This window comes from Triticum urartu, chromosome 4 (assembly GCF_003073215.2).
Source record: "Triticum urartu cultivar G1812 chromosome 4, Tu2.1, whole genome shotgun sequence".
Taxonomy (NCBI): domain Eukaryota; kingdom Viridiplantae; phylum Streptophyta; class Magnoliopsida; order Poales; family Poaceae; genus Triticum; species Triticum urartu.
The window spans coordinates 546691082-546707182 of NC_053025.1; the positions used below are offsets into that span (position 1 = coordinate 546691082).

The following is a 16101-nucleotide window of genomic DNA, read 5'->3' on the forward strand; positions in this document are numbered from 1 at the left end:
AATTGGTTCTCTCAAGTACCGAGGTCCAGACACTCTGACTGCAATAGCAAATCTGACCATTGAGTCTTCGTACATGCTCTTAGACTTCCGGAGGTACTCGACCGCTGAATTTGTGGCCATGGCATATGCAAGCATCCGTAGTGCAACCGTGCACCAGAGAATCCAGTTCTTCCTATGACATCCTTCTTCAAGATGAATTAGCATCGTAGGCCTGGACACCATTGCAAAGACCATCAAACACATTTCCCCGAATCTAAAAGGGTCGGCGAAAATTGTGTGCAAATACGGCATATGGGTAAAGTAGTCACCCATTAACATGAAATGCCCTTGTGCCCTGTTCCGATTCAACACTCGGTGACCATTGATCAATCCCTTGAAATTAAAGAAAATGCTCTTTCTGCACGCTCCAGGTCTCCAAGGACCGCCTGCATTATCGCCATTTCATCTGCATACTCATCCTTGTCAATCTTCGTTCGTCTGCGTTCATGTGCCCACGGGTTGGACCCATTCGATCTATGCTTTTCTTCATCGACGACGGTTGTTGCTCTCGTGTGGTCCTTTGGGGTCTTGATACGACTACTTCCTGACTATCTATGCTCTGTGGCTCGCTCCGGCGCTTGTTGCCCTTGTCAGGTAGTTTACGAACATGGATTTGATTTTTTTTATTTCATGTTCTTTGTACTGTCACGATGTTTGATAAATAGACTGGACGCTTCTAGAAAAAATACAATCAAGGAGTTGTTAAATTTTCCCGCAAACAAAAAAAAAGAAATTGTTAAATTGTTTGGTGAAAAGCAGAACTTGAAGAGCATGCGCGTGGTTCCGCCACAGGCTCACTCCGTGAACAGCACTGTCCCCGTCTCCCCTGCTTTCCCGTCCCACTCGCCGAACCCACCGTAAATTTCCCGCAACAATCATGGCCCAGACGCGGAGAGACAGACATGCAGCGTTCATCGGCCCGGAGACCCGTTCCGTTTGACCCCTGAATCCACGCTCCTTTCCCCAAACCAGAGCAAAGCAAGGAAGCACCACCCGCTTAATTCCCTTCCCCTCGCTCGCTCCCACACGTCGCGCCTCCCCTCTTCCTCCCTCGCTCGGATCCACCACCGCTCCTACCTAAAAAACTCGTCACCTTCCATGAAATCGGCCACCCCCAAGGACAGAATACCGCCACTTCCATGAAAGTATCGCCCGTCGAGGCAGCACCGGAGTCGGACCCACGTACCCACGACGCGTCAACGACGGCCCCCCACGCGCTTCCTTCCCGGAAAATGCCGGTGCGAGGAGCCGCGTGCTAATATATAGGCACGGCGGAGCTGGTGGTGGTGGTGGGAGATCGGAGAGGGCTTCCTTGGTTGGTTTGACAGGGAGAGCAAGCAGGGACGCCCGCCATGGAGAGCTACCTCAACGAGAACTTCGGGGGCGTCAAGCCCAAGCACTCGTCCCACGAGGCGCTGGGCCGATGGCGCAAGGTCGTCGGCGTCGTCAAGAACCCCAAGCGCCGCTTCCGCTTCACCGCCAACCTCGGCAAGCGCTCCGAGGCCGCCGCCATGAAGCGGACCAACCAGGTACGCACGCACGCACATACATACGCCTCCCCGTCCTCGATTTCCATCTACGGTAGTAATTTCGCCGGAGAACCAAGAACTCTTTCTTTTTATTTGCGAAAGGGAGACCCAAGAACTCTGGAACGGAGAATTAGTTTTTGGTTGGAGAACCAAGAACTCTAGAAGAGAATCAATTTAATTCGCCCTTTTGCATCTCTCATGTATTGTTTTCTGTCGCGGTCGCTCGCGCCTGCCATTGTCAGGCGTTTCCCCCAACCTTTGGTTGGCACGCATAGAAAGCGCAGGCTGCACAGGCCATAGTTGGTAGTAGAGCATATACCTTCTTATCAGAAAATTGTGATGCAGAGGTTCGTCCCAAAAAGCAAACATTAGTTAGGCCATGACACTAGACATCTGAGAGGGCAATGGCAAATAATATACACAGATCTTGATCTGCAATGCACCTATAGTTGTTCGACGCATCTGTTTGGAGCGAGTCTGTAATTATTATTCTGTGTTGTTTAGAGTGAAATTATATCACTGTCATTAATGCACGTATGTCAAAAGTTTCAGAATAGGCCTGTTGTTAAGAAAATCAAGATACCGTATGTAGTAAAATATAACCAAAAGTTACTACTTTTCCTGCACTATATACTTCTGGATTTCTATGTAGTGTATCTAACTTGCCATAGTTGATTTTTGCCATTTGCTAGAACAATTATCAGATGAATGAAGTAGGCCTAGAGCCTTGTGAAAAACGCAGCATTGCGTGACGTGGATGCTTCTAGCGGATCTTTTTTGTTAAAAAAGGGAATCTCCATTATGGATTATTTTATTCTAGAAGAACACAATCCTATATTTTTGGTCTTCTCTGATGGTCTGACCACGGGTTGTCGTCTTTTTAAATACTAGATGATACCCCGCACGTTGTTGCGGGAATATTTGCAATACATTTCGATGATATGTGATTTCTATGGAACGTGAATAGTGATACTACGAAAACTAAAATTGCAAATCCATATGCTTTATTGTGTTTGATTAATGTATTGTAAAATATCTAATATATGTTTACATGTTGAGGTGGACATTTTCATGTGCATGAATGCATGTTGTGGTGGGCCTTTTGCCATGCATGTTGCTTGATGATGTGGCGTGCTTGCATGTTGAGAGAAATATGTTAGTGGGGGCTAGCTATTTAGATATAGAAGATCTGGTGGAGTTGTTTTTTTGCTGCTGCAACTCCTGTGAATATAAAGTTATAAACCAACAAAGTTGCCCTTCAATAAACAAGTGGATTCTAGTTATAGCTGCTGCAACTGTCATTTCTCTCTGGTGCTTTTTACTACTCCCTCCGTTCCTAGATATAAAATGTTTTAGCTTTTCTCTATCTATTTTCTCAGATTCGCATGCATCTAGAAGCGTTTTAGTGTGTTTATTTACTCATTTTAATCCGTATGTAGTCCATATTGCAATATCTAAAACATCTTATAATTAGAAACGGAGGGAGTACATCTGTATGCCATGTTCAGCTTCAAGCAATCTGAGAACAGTTGTTATTCTTGAGACTGACTCCACACCAATACCTATTTCAGGAGAAGCTGCGTGTTGCTGTGCTTGTTTCAAAGGCTGCGCTTCAGTTCATCCATGGTATGATGATACCAGAGCGTACAATAATTATCCCTTTCCTTCTGGATTTCAACCAGTCAATCTTACCACCAACACAATTTCACAGGTCTCGCTCCCCAGAGCGAGTACACAGTCCCTGCTGCTGTCAAGGCAGCAGGCTATGGCATCTGTGCTGAGGAACTGAGCTCTGTTGTCGAGAGCCACGACATCAAGAAGTTGAAAGCACATGGCGGCACTGAGGGCCTCTTATCAAAGGTGTCTACCTCAGAGTCGGATGGCGTCAGCACATCCAAGGACAAGCTTGCATCCCGGCAGGAGATCTTTGGCATCAACAAATTCGCCGAGACGGAGGCCCGCAGCTTCTGGGTCTTTGTCTGGGAGGCGCTCCAGGACATGACACTCATGATCCTTGCTGCATGTGCCTTCTTCTCGCTTGTCGTCGGCATTGCCACCGAGGGGTGGCCCAAGGGCGCGCATGATGGCCTCGGCATCGTGGCTAGTATTCTTCTGGTTGTGTTTGTCACTGCGACAAGCGACTACCGGCAATCCCTGCAGTTCAAGGACCTTGACAAGGAGAAGAAGAAGATCACGGTGCAGGTCACCCGGAGTGGGTACCGGCAGAAGCTCTCGATATACGAGCTTCTCGTTGGTGACATTGTGCACCTTTCCATTGGTGATCAAGTACCAGCTGACGGTTTGTTCGTATCAGGATTCTCATTGCTGATTAATGAATCAAGCCTGACTGGGGAGAGTGAACCAGTTGCTGTCAATGCCGAGAACCCATTCCTTTTGTCAGGAACTAAAGTGCAGGATGGTTCTTGCAAGATGCTTGTGACAACAGTCGGCATGAGGACTCAATGGGGTAAACTCATGGCCACCCTCAGTGAAGGAGGGGATGATGAGACGCCATTGCAGGTCAAGCTGAACGGCGTTGCAACCATCATTGGCAAAATAGGCCTCGTCTTTGCTGTTGTCACATTTGCAGTGCTCACTGAAAGCCTGTTCCGACGCAAGATCATGGATGGCTCGTACTTGAGTTGGAGTGGAGATGATGCACTGGAGCTGCTTGAGTTCTTTGCTATTGCTGTTACCATTGTTGTCGTAGCAGTTCCTGAAGGCTTACCGCTCGCCGTGACCTTGAGCCTTGCTTTTGCCATGAAGAAGATGATGAATGACAAGGCACTTGTCCGACACCTGGCAGCCTGTGAGACCATGGGCTCAGCAACCTCCATTTGCAGCGACAAGACTGGCACACTCACAACGAATCACATGACTGTCGTCAAGGCTTGCATCTGTGGCAAAATTAAAGAAGTGGATAAATCTTCAAACACCAAGAGCTTATTCTCTGAGCTACCGGATTCTGTCATGACAATGCTCTCGCAGTCCATATTTAACAACACTGGTGGCGATGTTGTCATCAACCAGGATGGCAAACGCGAAATACTGGGCACACCAACAGAGACAGCAATTCTAGAGCTTGGCCTGTCACTCGGTGGAGATTTCCAGGCAGTGCGAAAAGCAACCACCCTCCTCAAAGTCGAGCCATTTAACTCAGCGAAAAAGAGAATGGGAGTGGTCATCCAGCTGCCAGGGGGCGCATTCCGTGCTCACTGCAAAGGTGCATCAGAGATCATATTGGCATCTTGCAGCAAGTACCTGAATGATCAAGGCAATGCCGTCCCCCTTGACAGTGCAACTATTGCTCACTTGAATGCCACGATCGAGAGCTTTGCAAATGAGGCACTTCGCACTCTGTGCCTTGCTTACATTGAAGTTGCAGAAGGGTTCTCAGCTAATGATGCGATTCCTGAAGAGGGGTACACATGCATTGGCATTGTTGGGATTAAAGACCCAGTGCGCCCGGGTGTGAAGGAATCCGTCGCCATCTGCAGGTCAGCCGGTATTACTGTCAGGATGGTCACAGGCGACAACATTAACACAGCAAAGGCAATTGCCCGGGAATGTGGCATTCTGACTGAAGGTGGTCTTGCCATTGAAGGCCCAGATTTTAGAACTAAGAGTGCAGAAGAAATGTTCAAATTGATACCAAAGATACAGGTATGTTTACTGCTGTTGCCATTTATCTTGCCTATCATTTCTGGATTTCATTTGTCAACATACTGTTGTTATATGTATCATATCAGGTAATGGCTAGGTCTTCACCACTTGACAAGCACACCTTAGTGAAGAATCTCCGGACTACACATGAAGAAGTTGTTGCGGTGACTGGTGACGGGACAAATGATGCACCTGCACTTCATGAGGCTGATATTGGACTTGCGATGGGCATTGCTGGAACTGAGGTATTTTCACAGAGCAAAAATTATTAATATTATCTCTTGTATGGGGAAAAATAGTCATGTCAATTTAATATATAAAATACTATAAAATTCTTTGACATGCCTAGCTATGACTCATTGAGTGTCTTCCAATGTAATTACTACTACCTAGTAGTGTGTCAGCATGTTTATGATCTATCATTATGCCACTGCAGCATCTATAAGGCCTTGTACATCATGATTTGCACAGTCAATTACTTGTCCACTCAAGCCATTCCTTATTTAGTTCCAGTATGCCTCATTTTGCTATCTGTTTGAAGGTTGCGAAAGAGAGTGCCGATGTCATCATTCTTGATGACAACTTCTCCACCATAGTCACAGTTGCCAAATGGGGTCGATCTGTGTACATCAACATTCAGAAGTTTGTGCAGTTTCAACTGACAGTCAACGTGGTTGCCCTCGTTGTGAACTTCTCGTCAGCCTGCTTGACAGGTATACCTGAAACTTTGATGCGCTCATTTAAGCTGGCAATAACCTGTAAAGAAAGAACATAGGCTGATTTCTGTAAAAATTGAATAACCTTCAAGAACTGAACACTAAATCAGTTCATTTGATTAAAGGGAGGGGTTTTACCGCATCAGCTTGATTCTGTAAAAAATAAAATAACATTCTACAGTTGAATTCTAATCAGTCATTTTGTATGTTACCTTTAGTGCTGGTTCATGCTCCAATTATTATCATAAACCAACTCCTGATGGAACTAACTGCTACATGTTTTTTTTCAAGTTTTTAACTCATAAATTGTGATACAAATATTCCTTTAAGACAGTATTAAGATAAGCTACACCTGGAAACTATATTAATGTAGCAAATTTTTAGTTCCATAGTTTATTTTGTGAGGTGCATTTCACTGTTTTTCATACTTCTACTTGTCAATTCAGGGAGTGCTCCCCTCACTGCTGTTCAGTTGCTGTGGGTCAATATGATCATGGACACACTCGGAGCATTGGCATTGGCCACAGAACCTCCAAACGATGAACTGATGAAGAGGACTCCCGTTGGAAGGAAAGGAAACTTCATTAGCAACATTATGTGGAGGAACATCATGGGACAGGCAATCTACCAGTTCTTTGTAATTTGGTATCTGCAGACCGAAGGAAAGACGTTGTTTGAACTTAAGGGTGATAATTCCGATCTAGTCCTGAACACGCTCATCTTCAATTGCTTTGTGTTCTGCCAGGTAAGTCGAAGTTTCTATTGCATTCATTTGATTTCTGCGAAAGAGTCTTTTAGGATTTCACTGTTCCCCGCTCCAATAATGCCATTTATTTATCAACCAGGCACTGGTTTCAGCAAAAATACTAAATATAAGAAATACAATGAATGCATCCTTATTAATAGGACTATAATGCTTCTCTGTCACTATCATAATATGGCAAACTATGAACACTTACCAAGGCAACAAAGTCTGACGACTTCATTACCAAATAATAATTTTGAATGAAAAAAAGAACCATACTAGTTTTTCTGGGTGACAGTGTGCGAAAATGAGCTGAAGTTTTCGTTATGCAGGTGTTCAACGAGGTGAGCTCCAGAGAGATGGAGAGGATAAATGTATTCAAAGGCATTCTAGACAACAACGTGTTTGTCGCGGTGCTCGGCAGCACGGTCGTATTCCAGATCATCATAGTACAGTTCCTTGGCGACTTTGCGAACACCACCCCTCTGTCGCTCAGGGAGTGGTTCTCCTGCATTGTCATCGGCTTCATAGGCATGCCCATCGCCGCGATAGTCAAGCTCTTCCCGGTGGGTTCTCAGTAGGAGACGCCAGCTAATTTGCAGTCAGGAACTGAAGTGAGGTGGTAGGACTACAGGCTGACGGCGATGCCAACGCAGTTTGGGCGCTGTCGTGAGCATAAGAAACTCTTCTTTCTGCTGTTATTAATCCGTTTTATTTATCTAGGTGAATTGAGTCTATGGCCTTCTTTTTCTTTTGCATTTGATCTTTAGAGGATGAGCCAAGACTGTGGGCTCGATTCTTCAAAAGTGCTTTAATAGACCCTTGATAGTTCTTTTTTCATGTTGTTTATGTTGGAACTTGAAATTGTATATGCATCATTTGATATAAGCTTGCACCAACCTAAAGTACTTGAGACATCTGTTCCTTTTTGCCATCTTTGTGCCTGTTTGACGTCCAGTGCCAGAAATTTAGCTCCAAATTTTTTGATGAAAATCTCAATCATTCTTCTTGTCCGGTGTGACTGACACTGAAGCGTGATTCTTTGGAAGTTGCCACTTTGACCAGGGATCTGTTGCAATCCAAATGCCACCGTCGTAAGCATTGAGCAGATACAGTACACAACAGAACAGTGTGGGTGCTTGTGCAGCAGCATAGGGGGATTGGCGGTTAGCTTCTTTTGGCGCCCAGCCTTATCTCCGCATCACAGGCGATTGACACAGAGGCAGCTTGCTTCCATCACTGCTGTCGCCCGGCGCCCGTACCAAATGTTTTTGACCAGTCAAGGCAAGCATCGTGTGTACCACAACAACTCCTACTGCCGCACAAGCACAAGCACAAGGCGGCAGGAAGCAGCGGCCACTTGGGATAGATAAAATTCCAACAGCGTCAGCCAATAGCTGCCGACCTGTTTTTTTTTGTGTGTGTTTTACCGGCTGCCAGCCAGGCACAAGACAGCCGAGCAAAGGCAGTAAGGGCAACTCCAGCGCACGACCTTGAGGTCCGTTTGACTTAGATTCTATTCGTTTGGGGCGGGCAATGAGGTCGTGTCTGAACCATTTCTAGGATGCGGTGGCCGTGCGTCTAATGCATGGACGCATTCTGTCCGTCTCCCTTTTTAAACCCAAATTTTAGAATAAACCACGTCCTAGTTCATGCCAGCGGCCCTAGTTCACGCCGGCAACACAACCGTCTCCACGTCCTCGTCGGCAACACAGCCAGCGGCCGACAATAGAGCCAGCCTACAAAATGAATAGTTTTTTCATCGGCAACACAGCCAGCGGCCGGCAACACGGCCAACCTCCGAAATGAATAGGTTTCTCGCCGGCACACAGCCAGCGGCTGACACCCATGCCAGTGTAACGCCCTTGATGCGGCTATATCTCCCACGTGTCGAAGCACGACTTAGAGGCATAACCGCATTGAAAGCAATGTCGCAAGTGAGGTAATCTTCACACAACCCATGTAATACATAAGGGAAAGAGATACATAGATGGCTTACAATCGCCAATTCACACAATACATGAATAAAGCATTACATCATTCAAATACAATCAAGGTCCGACTACGGAACCAAAATAAAAGAAGAACCCCAAATGCGACACGGTCCCCGATCGACCCCAACTGGGCTCCACTGCCGATCAACTAGTACGAAACAACACAAAGGACAAGATCTTCATCGAGCTCCTCCTTGAGCTTGGTTGCGTCATCTGCACGGTTACATCGGCACCTGCAAGCTGGTTTTGGAAGTATCTGTGAGCCACGGGGACTCAGCAATCTTGCACCCTCGCGATCAAGACTATTTAAGCTTATGGGTAAGGTAACGGTATGAGGTGGAGCTGCAGCAAGCGACTAGCATATATGGTGGCTAACATACGCAAATGAGAGCGAGAAGAGAAGGCAAAGCACGGTCGATAAAAGTATGATCAAGAACTGATCCTAGAACAACCTACGTCAAGCATAACTCCAACACCGTGTTCACTTTCCGGACTCCGCCGGAAAGAGACCATCACGGTTACACACGCGGTTGATGCATTTTAATTAAGGTCAACTTCGGGTTTTCTACAACCGGACGTTAACAAATTCCCATCTGCCCATAACCGCGGGCACGGCTTTCGAAAGTTCAAATCCCTGCAGGGGTGTCCCAACTTAGCCCATCACAAGCTCTCACGGTCAACGAAGGATATTCCTTCTAGCGGGAAGACCCGATCAGACTCAAAATCCCGGTTACAAGACATCCTCGACAATGGTAAAACAAGTCCAGCAAGACCACCCGCTGTGCCGACAAATCCCGATAGGAGCTGCACATATCTCGTTCTCAGGGCACACCGGATAAGCTAAGCGTACGGGAGCCAACGTAACCCAAGTTGCCAAGGGACGGCCCCGCACGGTGCTCTGGTTGGACCAACACTTAGACAAGCACTGGCCCGGGGGTTTAAAATAAAGATAACCCTCGGGATGCGCGACTCCCAAGGGAAAAAGGCTAGGTGGCAAATGGTAAAACCAAGGTTGGGCCTTGCTGGAGGAGTTTTATTCAAAGCGAACTGTCAAGGGGTTCCCATTATAACCCAACCGCATAAGGAACGCAAAATCTGGGAACATAACACCGATATGACGGAAACTAGGGCGGCAAGAGTGGAACAAAACACCAGGCATAAGGCCGAGCCTTCCACCCTTTACCAAGTATATAGATGCATTAATTAAATAAGATATATTGTGATATCCCAACAAGTAAAACATGTTCCAACAAGGAACAACATCTCCATGTTCCAACAAGGAACAAACTTCAATCTTCACTTGCAACTAACAACGTTATAAAGAGGGGCTGAGCAAAGCGGTAACATAGCCAATTAACGGTTTGCTAGGACAAGGTGGGTTAGAGGCTTGGCTCAACAATATAGGAGGTATGAAGCAAGTGGTAGGTATCACAACATAGGCATAGCAAAAGAGCGAGCAACTAGCAAGCAAAGATAGAAGTGATTTCGAGGGTATGATCATCTTGCCTGAAATCCCGCAAGGAAGAAGAACGAGTCCATGAAGAAGACAAACGAACGTAGACGAACGGGTCCTCACAAACGCGACGTTACCGGAACCAACCCGAAGGAGCAAACACCGGAAAGAAGCACACAACATAGTAAACAAACCACACATGAACATGATATGATATGCGGGATGCGGTATGCGATGCATATGCATGATTTGCAAAGGAATGATTGAACCTGGCCTCAATTTGGAAATCCAAGAGTGCCACTGGAAAGGTGAGGTGATTTCGGTTGAAATCGATATAAAGATTACCAGAATCGGATGCACGGTTTGAAAATGGCAAGCAAAACAAATATGGCACCGATCTGTGATAAACAGCAAGTAGCCATCTAAATGCAACAAGTTAAACATGCTACATCACTCAAACATGACAACAAAATACATGGCAGGGATCCATTCATGATGCTTGACAAAAGATGAACACTGAGATACGGCCAATACATCCATTAACAGGTTCAAACAAGCATGACAAAAGTGCAATTGATAAACAGGTTTCAGACTTAGTGAAATTAACACAAGCCTGGAATTTCATATCAGGTAGCGCACTTTGGAGCATGAAAACTAGATGCTATAGGAACATAACATGGCAAAGCAAGACATGGCATGCAGCTACTCAAAACACTTAACAAAAGTCCCTTAGTGACCTTGAGCCAAAAGGGATCAGAAAATACAATTGCAAGCATGTGAACATGACAAAAACATCATCAGATCACAGACTCAGAGAAAAACTGGAGCATGCAAAACAGATATCAAGTAGACATGTTCACGACCTCGATGCACTCACTACAGAGTAAGGCCTGACAATCTAAGCATAGACACATCAAGTATACACATTATACAAGCTAGAAATGGCAAGAACAACAACATAGCATGCACGTATCAACTTCAACATCTTCGGCAAAATCGCTAACAAGTAGACAATCTGCACAGATTCACAAAATAGCAAAAGTAGAGCTTGATTGACTCAAGCTAGGGTGCTCCATAAATGCAAACAAAGACATGGATGGATAGATCACCACAAAATTAACAAATCATCCTTACTGATCATCCTCAAAAGAGGCACGGATCACTAGGAAACAATATGAACATATGACATATTAATAAAAACAGATCAAGGACTTAGTGGAATTGCTAAGTCCCTGAAATCAGCATTAACGAATGCACCACTTTGCAAGCTTGTGCTAGTCACCAGACACATCACAAAAATACATGGATTGCACCTCTGGAAAGATGGCAAAGCACATAACAAAACACATGTAGAGCTCCGGAGCATATCATGCACACATTAAACATGGCAAAAATGACAAATAGCTATTTGGTGCAACAGATCTGACAATTAACTCAAATAGCTCTCTTCCAACAGCATTTCGGGCATCAATATAAACTGAAATGAAAATGATGCAATGAGTTGAAATGATGTACTCTTCGAGACGAACATTTTAATATGCTACACGCGCAAAACAGAGCTACGGATGCAAAGTTACGGCACAATGAACATGGGCATTTGAAACATGGAAAACTCGGGGAATTACCACTCCGAGAACCAGATCTAGGGTTTCGGGCACGCCGTTCGAGGTTCGCCTGAATCTTCGCCGGAATGGATGAACGCGGCGGCCGGACTTGGCGCCCTTGCCGGATCCGGCCGGGAGGAGGAGGCTGGAGAGGCCGGCGATGGCGGCGGCGAGCTCGCGCCCGGCGAGGTTGGTGTCGGCGGCGGCGGAGGCATCGCACGGCGGGCTCCAGCAGCTGGCCACTGGCGATGGCGACGGGGCGGCAATCCGGCGAGCCGGCGCGGCGGGTGAAGCGTGGCGGCGCGCGCCTCGGGGCGGCGCGGGGCGTCCAGGCGCGGGAGGCGGCGACCAGATGGGCTGGGCGGGCCGGCCTCGGGCCCGCAGGGCCGCAGCGGCGCGGGGAGAGAGAAGATGGTGAGGTGGTGGCGCGCGATAGGCTGGCGGCGGCGGAGTGACGTGGCGAGCTCCGATTGGACGGAGCAAGGTGGCAGCGGGCGGCGGACATGTCCGGCGGCACGAGGATGAAGAAGACTAGGGTTTCGTCCGCGAATTTTTGGGAAGGGTTGCACATATTTATAGGTAGAGGGAGTTAGGAGAGTCCAAATGAGGTGCGGTTTTCGGCCACGCAATCGTGATCGAACGACCGAGATGATGTAGGAGGTTTAGGTGGGTTTTGGGCCAAATTGGAAGGGAGTTGGGCTGCAAAACACACGAGGCCTTCTCGGTCCCTCGGTTAATCGTTGGAGTATCAAACAAAGTCCAAATGGCACGAAACTTGACAGGCGGTCTACCAGTAGTAAACCAAGGCCGCATGACAAGTCTCGGTCCAATCCGGAAATGATTAACCCCCACACACGAAAGAAAGGTAGAAAGGATCACCGGAGGAGATAGGAGCGCCGGAATGCAAAACGGACAACGGGAAAAAATGTTCGGATGCATGAGACGAACACGTATGCAAATGCAATGCACATGATGACATGATATGAGATGCATGACACACAAGCAATGACAAGGCAACAACAGCGAATAAGCGGAGGACACCTGGCACATCGGTCTCGGGGCATTACAGCCAGCCTCCAAAATGAACGGCCACGGCCGAACAGACCACCTAGTTCAGGCCGTCGGCGTCGAACATCTCCTTCTGCCTGGCCTCTAACCAGCTCCTCGTCTTCTCGCTCATCTTGGTCAAGTCCACGCTCATGATCGCTAGGGCCACCTCCTTTGCTTTGGTTGCGACATTGGTGGCCTCGATGTCGAGCTGCCTCTGCTTGACCGTGACATTGGCGGCCTCGATGTCGAGCAGCCTTTGCCGTGACACCTCCTCCATGTCAATCTTCCTCTTCTTGGCCTCCTCCATCTCAAGCTTCTTCCTTTGAAGCTCTAGGTATTGCTTCATTTGCTCATCCTTGCTTTGTTGCTTTTTCTCGTCCCTCACGTCCTTTTGAGACATCATGCCTTGCAAAGTTTCATGCAAGGCCATGGATGACGCATCACGTATGTTGTCAGTCTTGGAGTTGGTCTTGCCCCTCGGCCTCTTCGACGCCTCACCATATCCACCTCCGGCCAACGCGATCGTCTTCTTGCCTCTTTTCCTTTGAAGTTCACGGTATTGATCTTTGAACTCAGGGCAATTGTTGATGAGCGCCCAACAATGCGTAAGAGTGAATGGCTTGTCATTGTGCCGGGCCTTGAATGCTTCCAAAGATTGAAATGCCTACACGATCAACAACAATTGAACATGCAAACATATAGAAGGCCGAAGTCTCATGGCCGTAGCAACGAAAGATAAGAGAGCATATCATGTCCCCAATGCCGAGACCACTCACGGGTCGTGCTTCAACGCTCTTAAGTGCGGCACAATACTTGTTGCATTCTTGTTGGATGAACAACCACCTCTTTTGAATCGAGGTGATGCCACGGTCGCTCGCAAATTGGTAGGGCGCAAACAACTTTCTTTCATAGAATGTTTTATGAACACTTGTCCAAAAAACAAGTCCCTTTTGTTGCACACCGGTCCTCGGATCTTGGCCAATCTCCATCCAACTTTGGCAAATCAACTTGTCTTCCTCTTGTGAGTATGATCCCGTACGAATGCTCTTCTTCCTCTTTTGTGCTTCCGCTCTTTGGGTGAGCTCGTCGATGAACAATGGGTCGCCCCCAATATCAATGCCTTCCTCTTCTTCTTCATCATCACCTTCGTAATAGATGTCATCATCTTCATGCCACGAGTCACCATGGTCGTAGTCAGCATGGTCGTGGGCCTCATTGTCTTCATCGGCAACGTACTGGCCGCGACCATCCTGACTTTGGGTCTCGTCAGGATCGTAGGCACAGCCATGCCCACCCTCATAGATGACGTTCTCCATGAACTGGTTGTAGAAGGGGTCATTGACCGTTGGCGTTGGTGTTGACATTTCGTCAAACAGGACGCGGGGCACCGACATGGTGCCCGTAGACGGTGGTCGTGCTTGCTTTCTTTGCATCTCGACGGACGATCGATCGCCGCTGCCGGACCCCGGCGTGACGTTGAGGTCGATGACTGACGAGGGGCGCGGGTTGATGGCGCGATCACGCTAACGTCCGGCGATCCCGAGAAACAGGTCTGTCCTTCATGCCTTGGCAGAGGAAAACCGGGCGACAAAGGCATGGTCCGCGATGTCGGCGAGGGGCAGTGCGGAGGCCTGGCGACTGACAAGCCTGTGCTCGCCGGGCCGATGGCCGCTGTCGAGAAACCCGCCGGACAACAAATCCCAAGCATGAGGAGGGTGTGCGCTTTGTTGACAATGTCCTCCTTCTCCTTGACGTCGGCCTTGCGTCGCGCGGCCTCCAACGCATCGCGCTCGGTGGCGAACTTGGCCGCGACGTTCATGCCCTTGGCCGCCGCCCTCCTGTTGGCCGATTCCGCGTCCAGCTTCGCGAGCTCGGCCGACGTGAGTTCTGACCGCGGCTTCTTCTTGGCCGCCGCCTTCTTCTTCTTCACCTTTCCGGACGGGTCGACAGCCTGGCCGCCGAATTTCGGCGGGGCATCAGCCATGGACGAGAAGGGTGGTGGGCGGGACGTGGGAGGGTTTTGAGGGAAATGACGCGAAATGGGTCGACGCGATTGTGCTTTGTGCCACCGATGGGCGAGTCAGGGGAGGACAAGTGCACACGTTCCGTCCATCCGCGCGTTGTCCGTTTCACCTTAAAAGTAGCCTTTTGCACCCGCACGGTGGGCAGTCTGGTTTGTCTGTTTTACCTCAAACGGATGTATCCGGACAGGATGGGGTCGCGCGCCGGACCCAAAAACTTGAACCATGTCATGTCGCCCTGCTGCTGCTTTAGACTGCATCGACGAAGGCTAAAAGAAAGAAAGAAAGAAAGGAGACGCAGCGGCAGCGCAATGTCTGGTCACCCATCCGCAGCCTGCCAGAGGCGTCTGATCGTGCAAGGCGGGGTGGTTTCTTGGGTCAAGATCCTGACACAGGCACGGCCCTCGTACTTGAAAATTTTCACCGGAACGAACACCACACAGTTTGTTCGAGAGGGCATCAGAATCGCCTCACCAGCTGGCGAGGGAGAGGACCCCAAGAGAGAACCCCATTCCACCTGCCCCTGGCTTGTCCAAGCAAGCAGTAATTTTGCATTGCCTGATGCTGCCACCACCACCCAAACACATACAGTGGGTTCAGTCAGAGAGGGGAAGGCAGTGCCAGACACCGCCGAGAACAGCAAGCCATTGTTGCAAATAGCAGCGCAGCGGCGACCTGGCGGCAGGGCGCGCAATGGCCAATGGCCGCACGAGATTGGCAGCAAGCTTCGCAAGCGAGGGCACAGTTGCTTTCACCCGCAAATGACAGCGAGACACAGCACCCAACCGCCCACCCCCACTGCTCAAGCAGCAAGTGCGCACGGGGCTGGCAGATGAGGGGAGGGCACACTCTGTTTCGGCATCTCAAGAGCGTGGCATGGCAATGGCAATGAGCCAAAATGGCATGACCCAACAGAGAGCAAACCCGAACAACCAGGCCATCATCATCTTAATGAATGAATGAACATCGGCTTAGCTGTTGCTGTATTATTTGCCACTGCTCACTGATGGAGTGCCCAGATGAGGACGGGAAGAGAGGACAGGTCCAGCTAGCTCCCACACCATCCACACACACACACATACGCAAAGGAAGGGAAAAAATGGCTCCCCCCACTCATGCCTAGGCTTTGTTGCTCTCTCTCTTCTTTTCTTTTCTCCTCACTTTGAGCTGAGCTGAGCTGAGCTGAGAGCTCTTTGCAGCTGGGTGCTACTGCTGCTGCGTGGCCTTTCTCTCTGCCTCTCTCTCTCGTCTTTACAGTGCCCTTTTAAGCCGGGGACGGGAAAGATC

The 16101-nt window shown here is 48.5% G+C and overlaps 1 protein-coding gene across 1 annotated transcript; it reads left to right on the forward strand.

Moving 5' to 3' along the window:
- Nucleotides 1–964: 964 nt before the first annotated feature.
- On the forward strand, nucleotides 965–7609 carry LOC125552571 (calcium-transporting ATPase 10, plasma membrane-type-like). The gene is made up of 7 exons (XM_048716173.1): nucleotides 965–1568; nucleotides 3140–3194; nucleotides 3280–5231; nucleotides 5318–5476; nucleotides 5773–5944; nucleotides 6394–6692; nucleotides 7025–7609. Exons 1-7 carry the CDS (start codon nucleotides 1392–1394, stop codon nucleotides 7271–7273), a joined length of 3063 nt encoding a protein of 1020 aa, XP_048572130.1. The 5' UTR covers nucleotides 965–1391; the 3' UTR covers nucleotides 7274–7609.
- The last annotated feature ends 8492 nt before the right edge of the window (nucleotides 7610–16101 follow it).

Bases quoted from the DNA above. Each gene is read 5' to 3' on its own strand.
- LOC125552571 (XM_048716173.1), top strand. From the start codon at position 1,392: ATGGAGAGCTACCTCAACGAGAACTTCGGGGGCGTCAAGCCCAAGCAC. The intron at 5,945-6,393 runs GTATACCTGAAA...TTGTCAATTCAG, and splicing joins CTCGTCAGCCTGCTTGACAG to GGAGTGCTCCCCTCACTGCT. The intron at 6,693-7,024 runs GTAAGTCGAAGT...TTCGTTATGCAG, and splicing joins ATTGCTTTGTGTTCTGCCAG to GTGTTCAACGAGGTGAGCTC.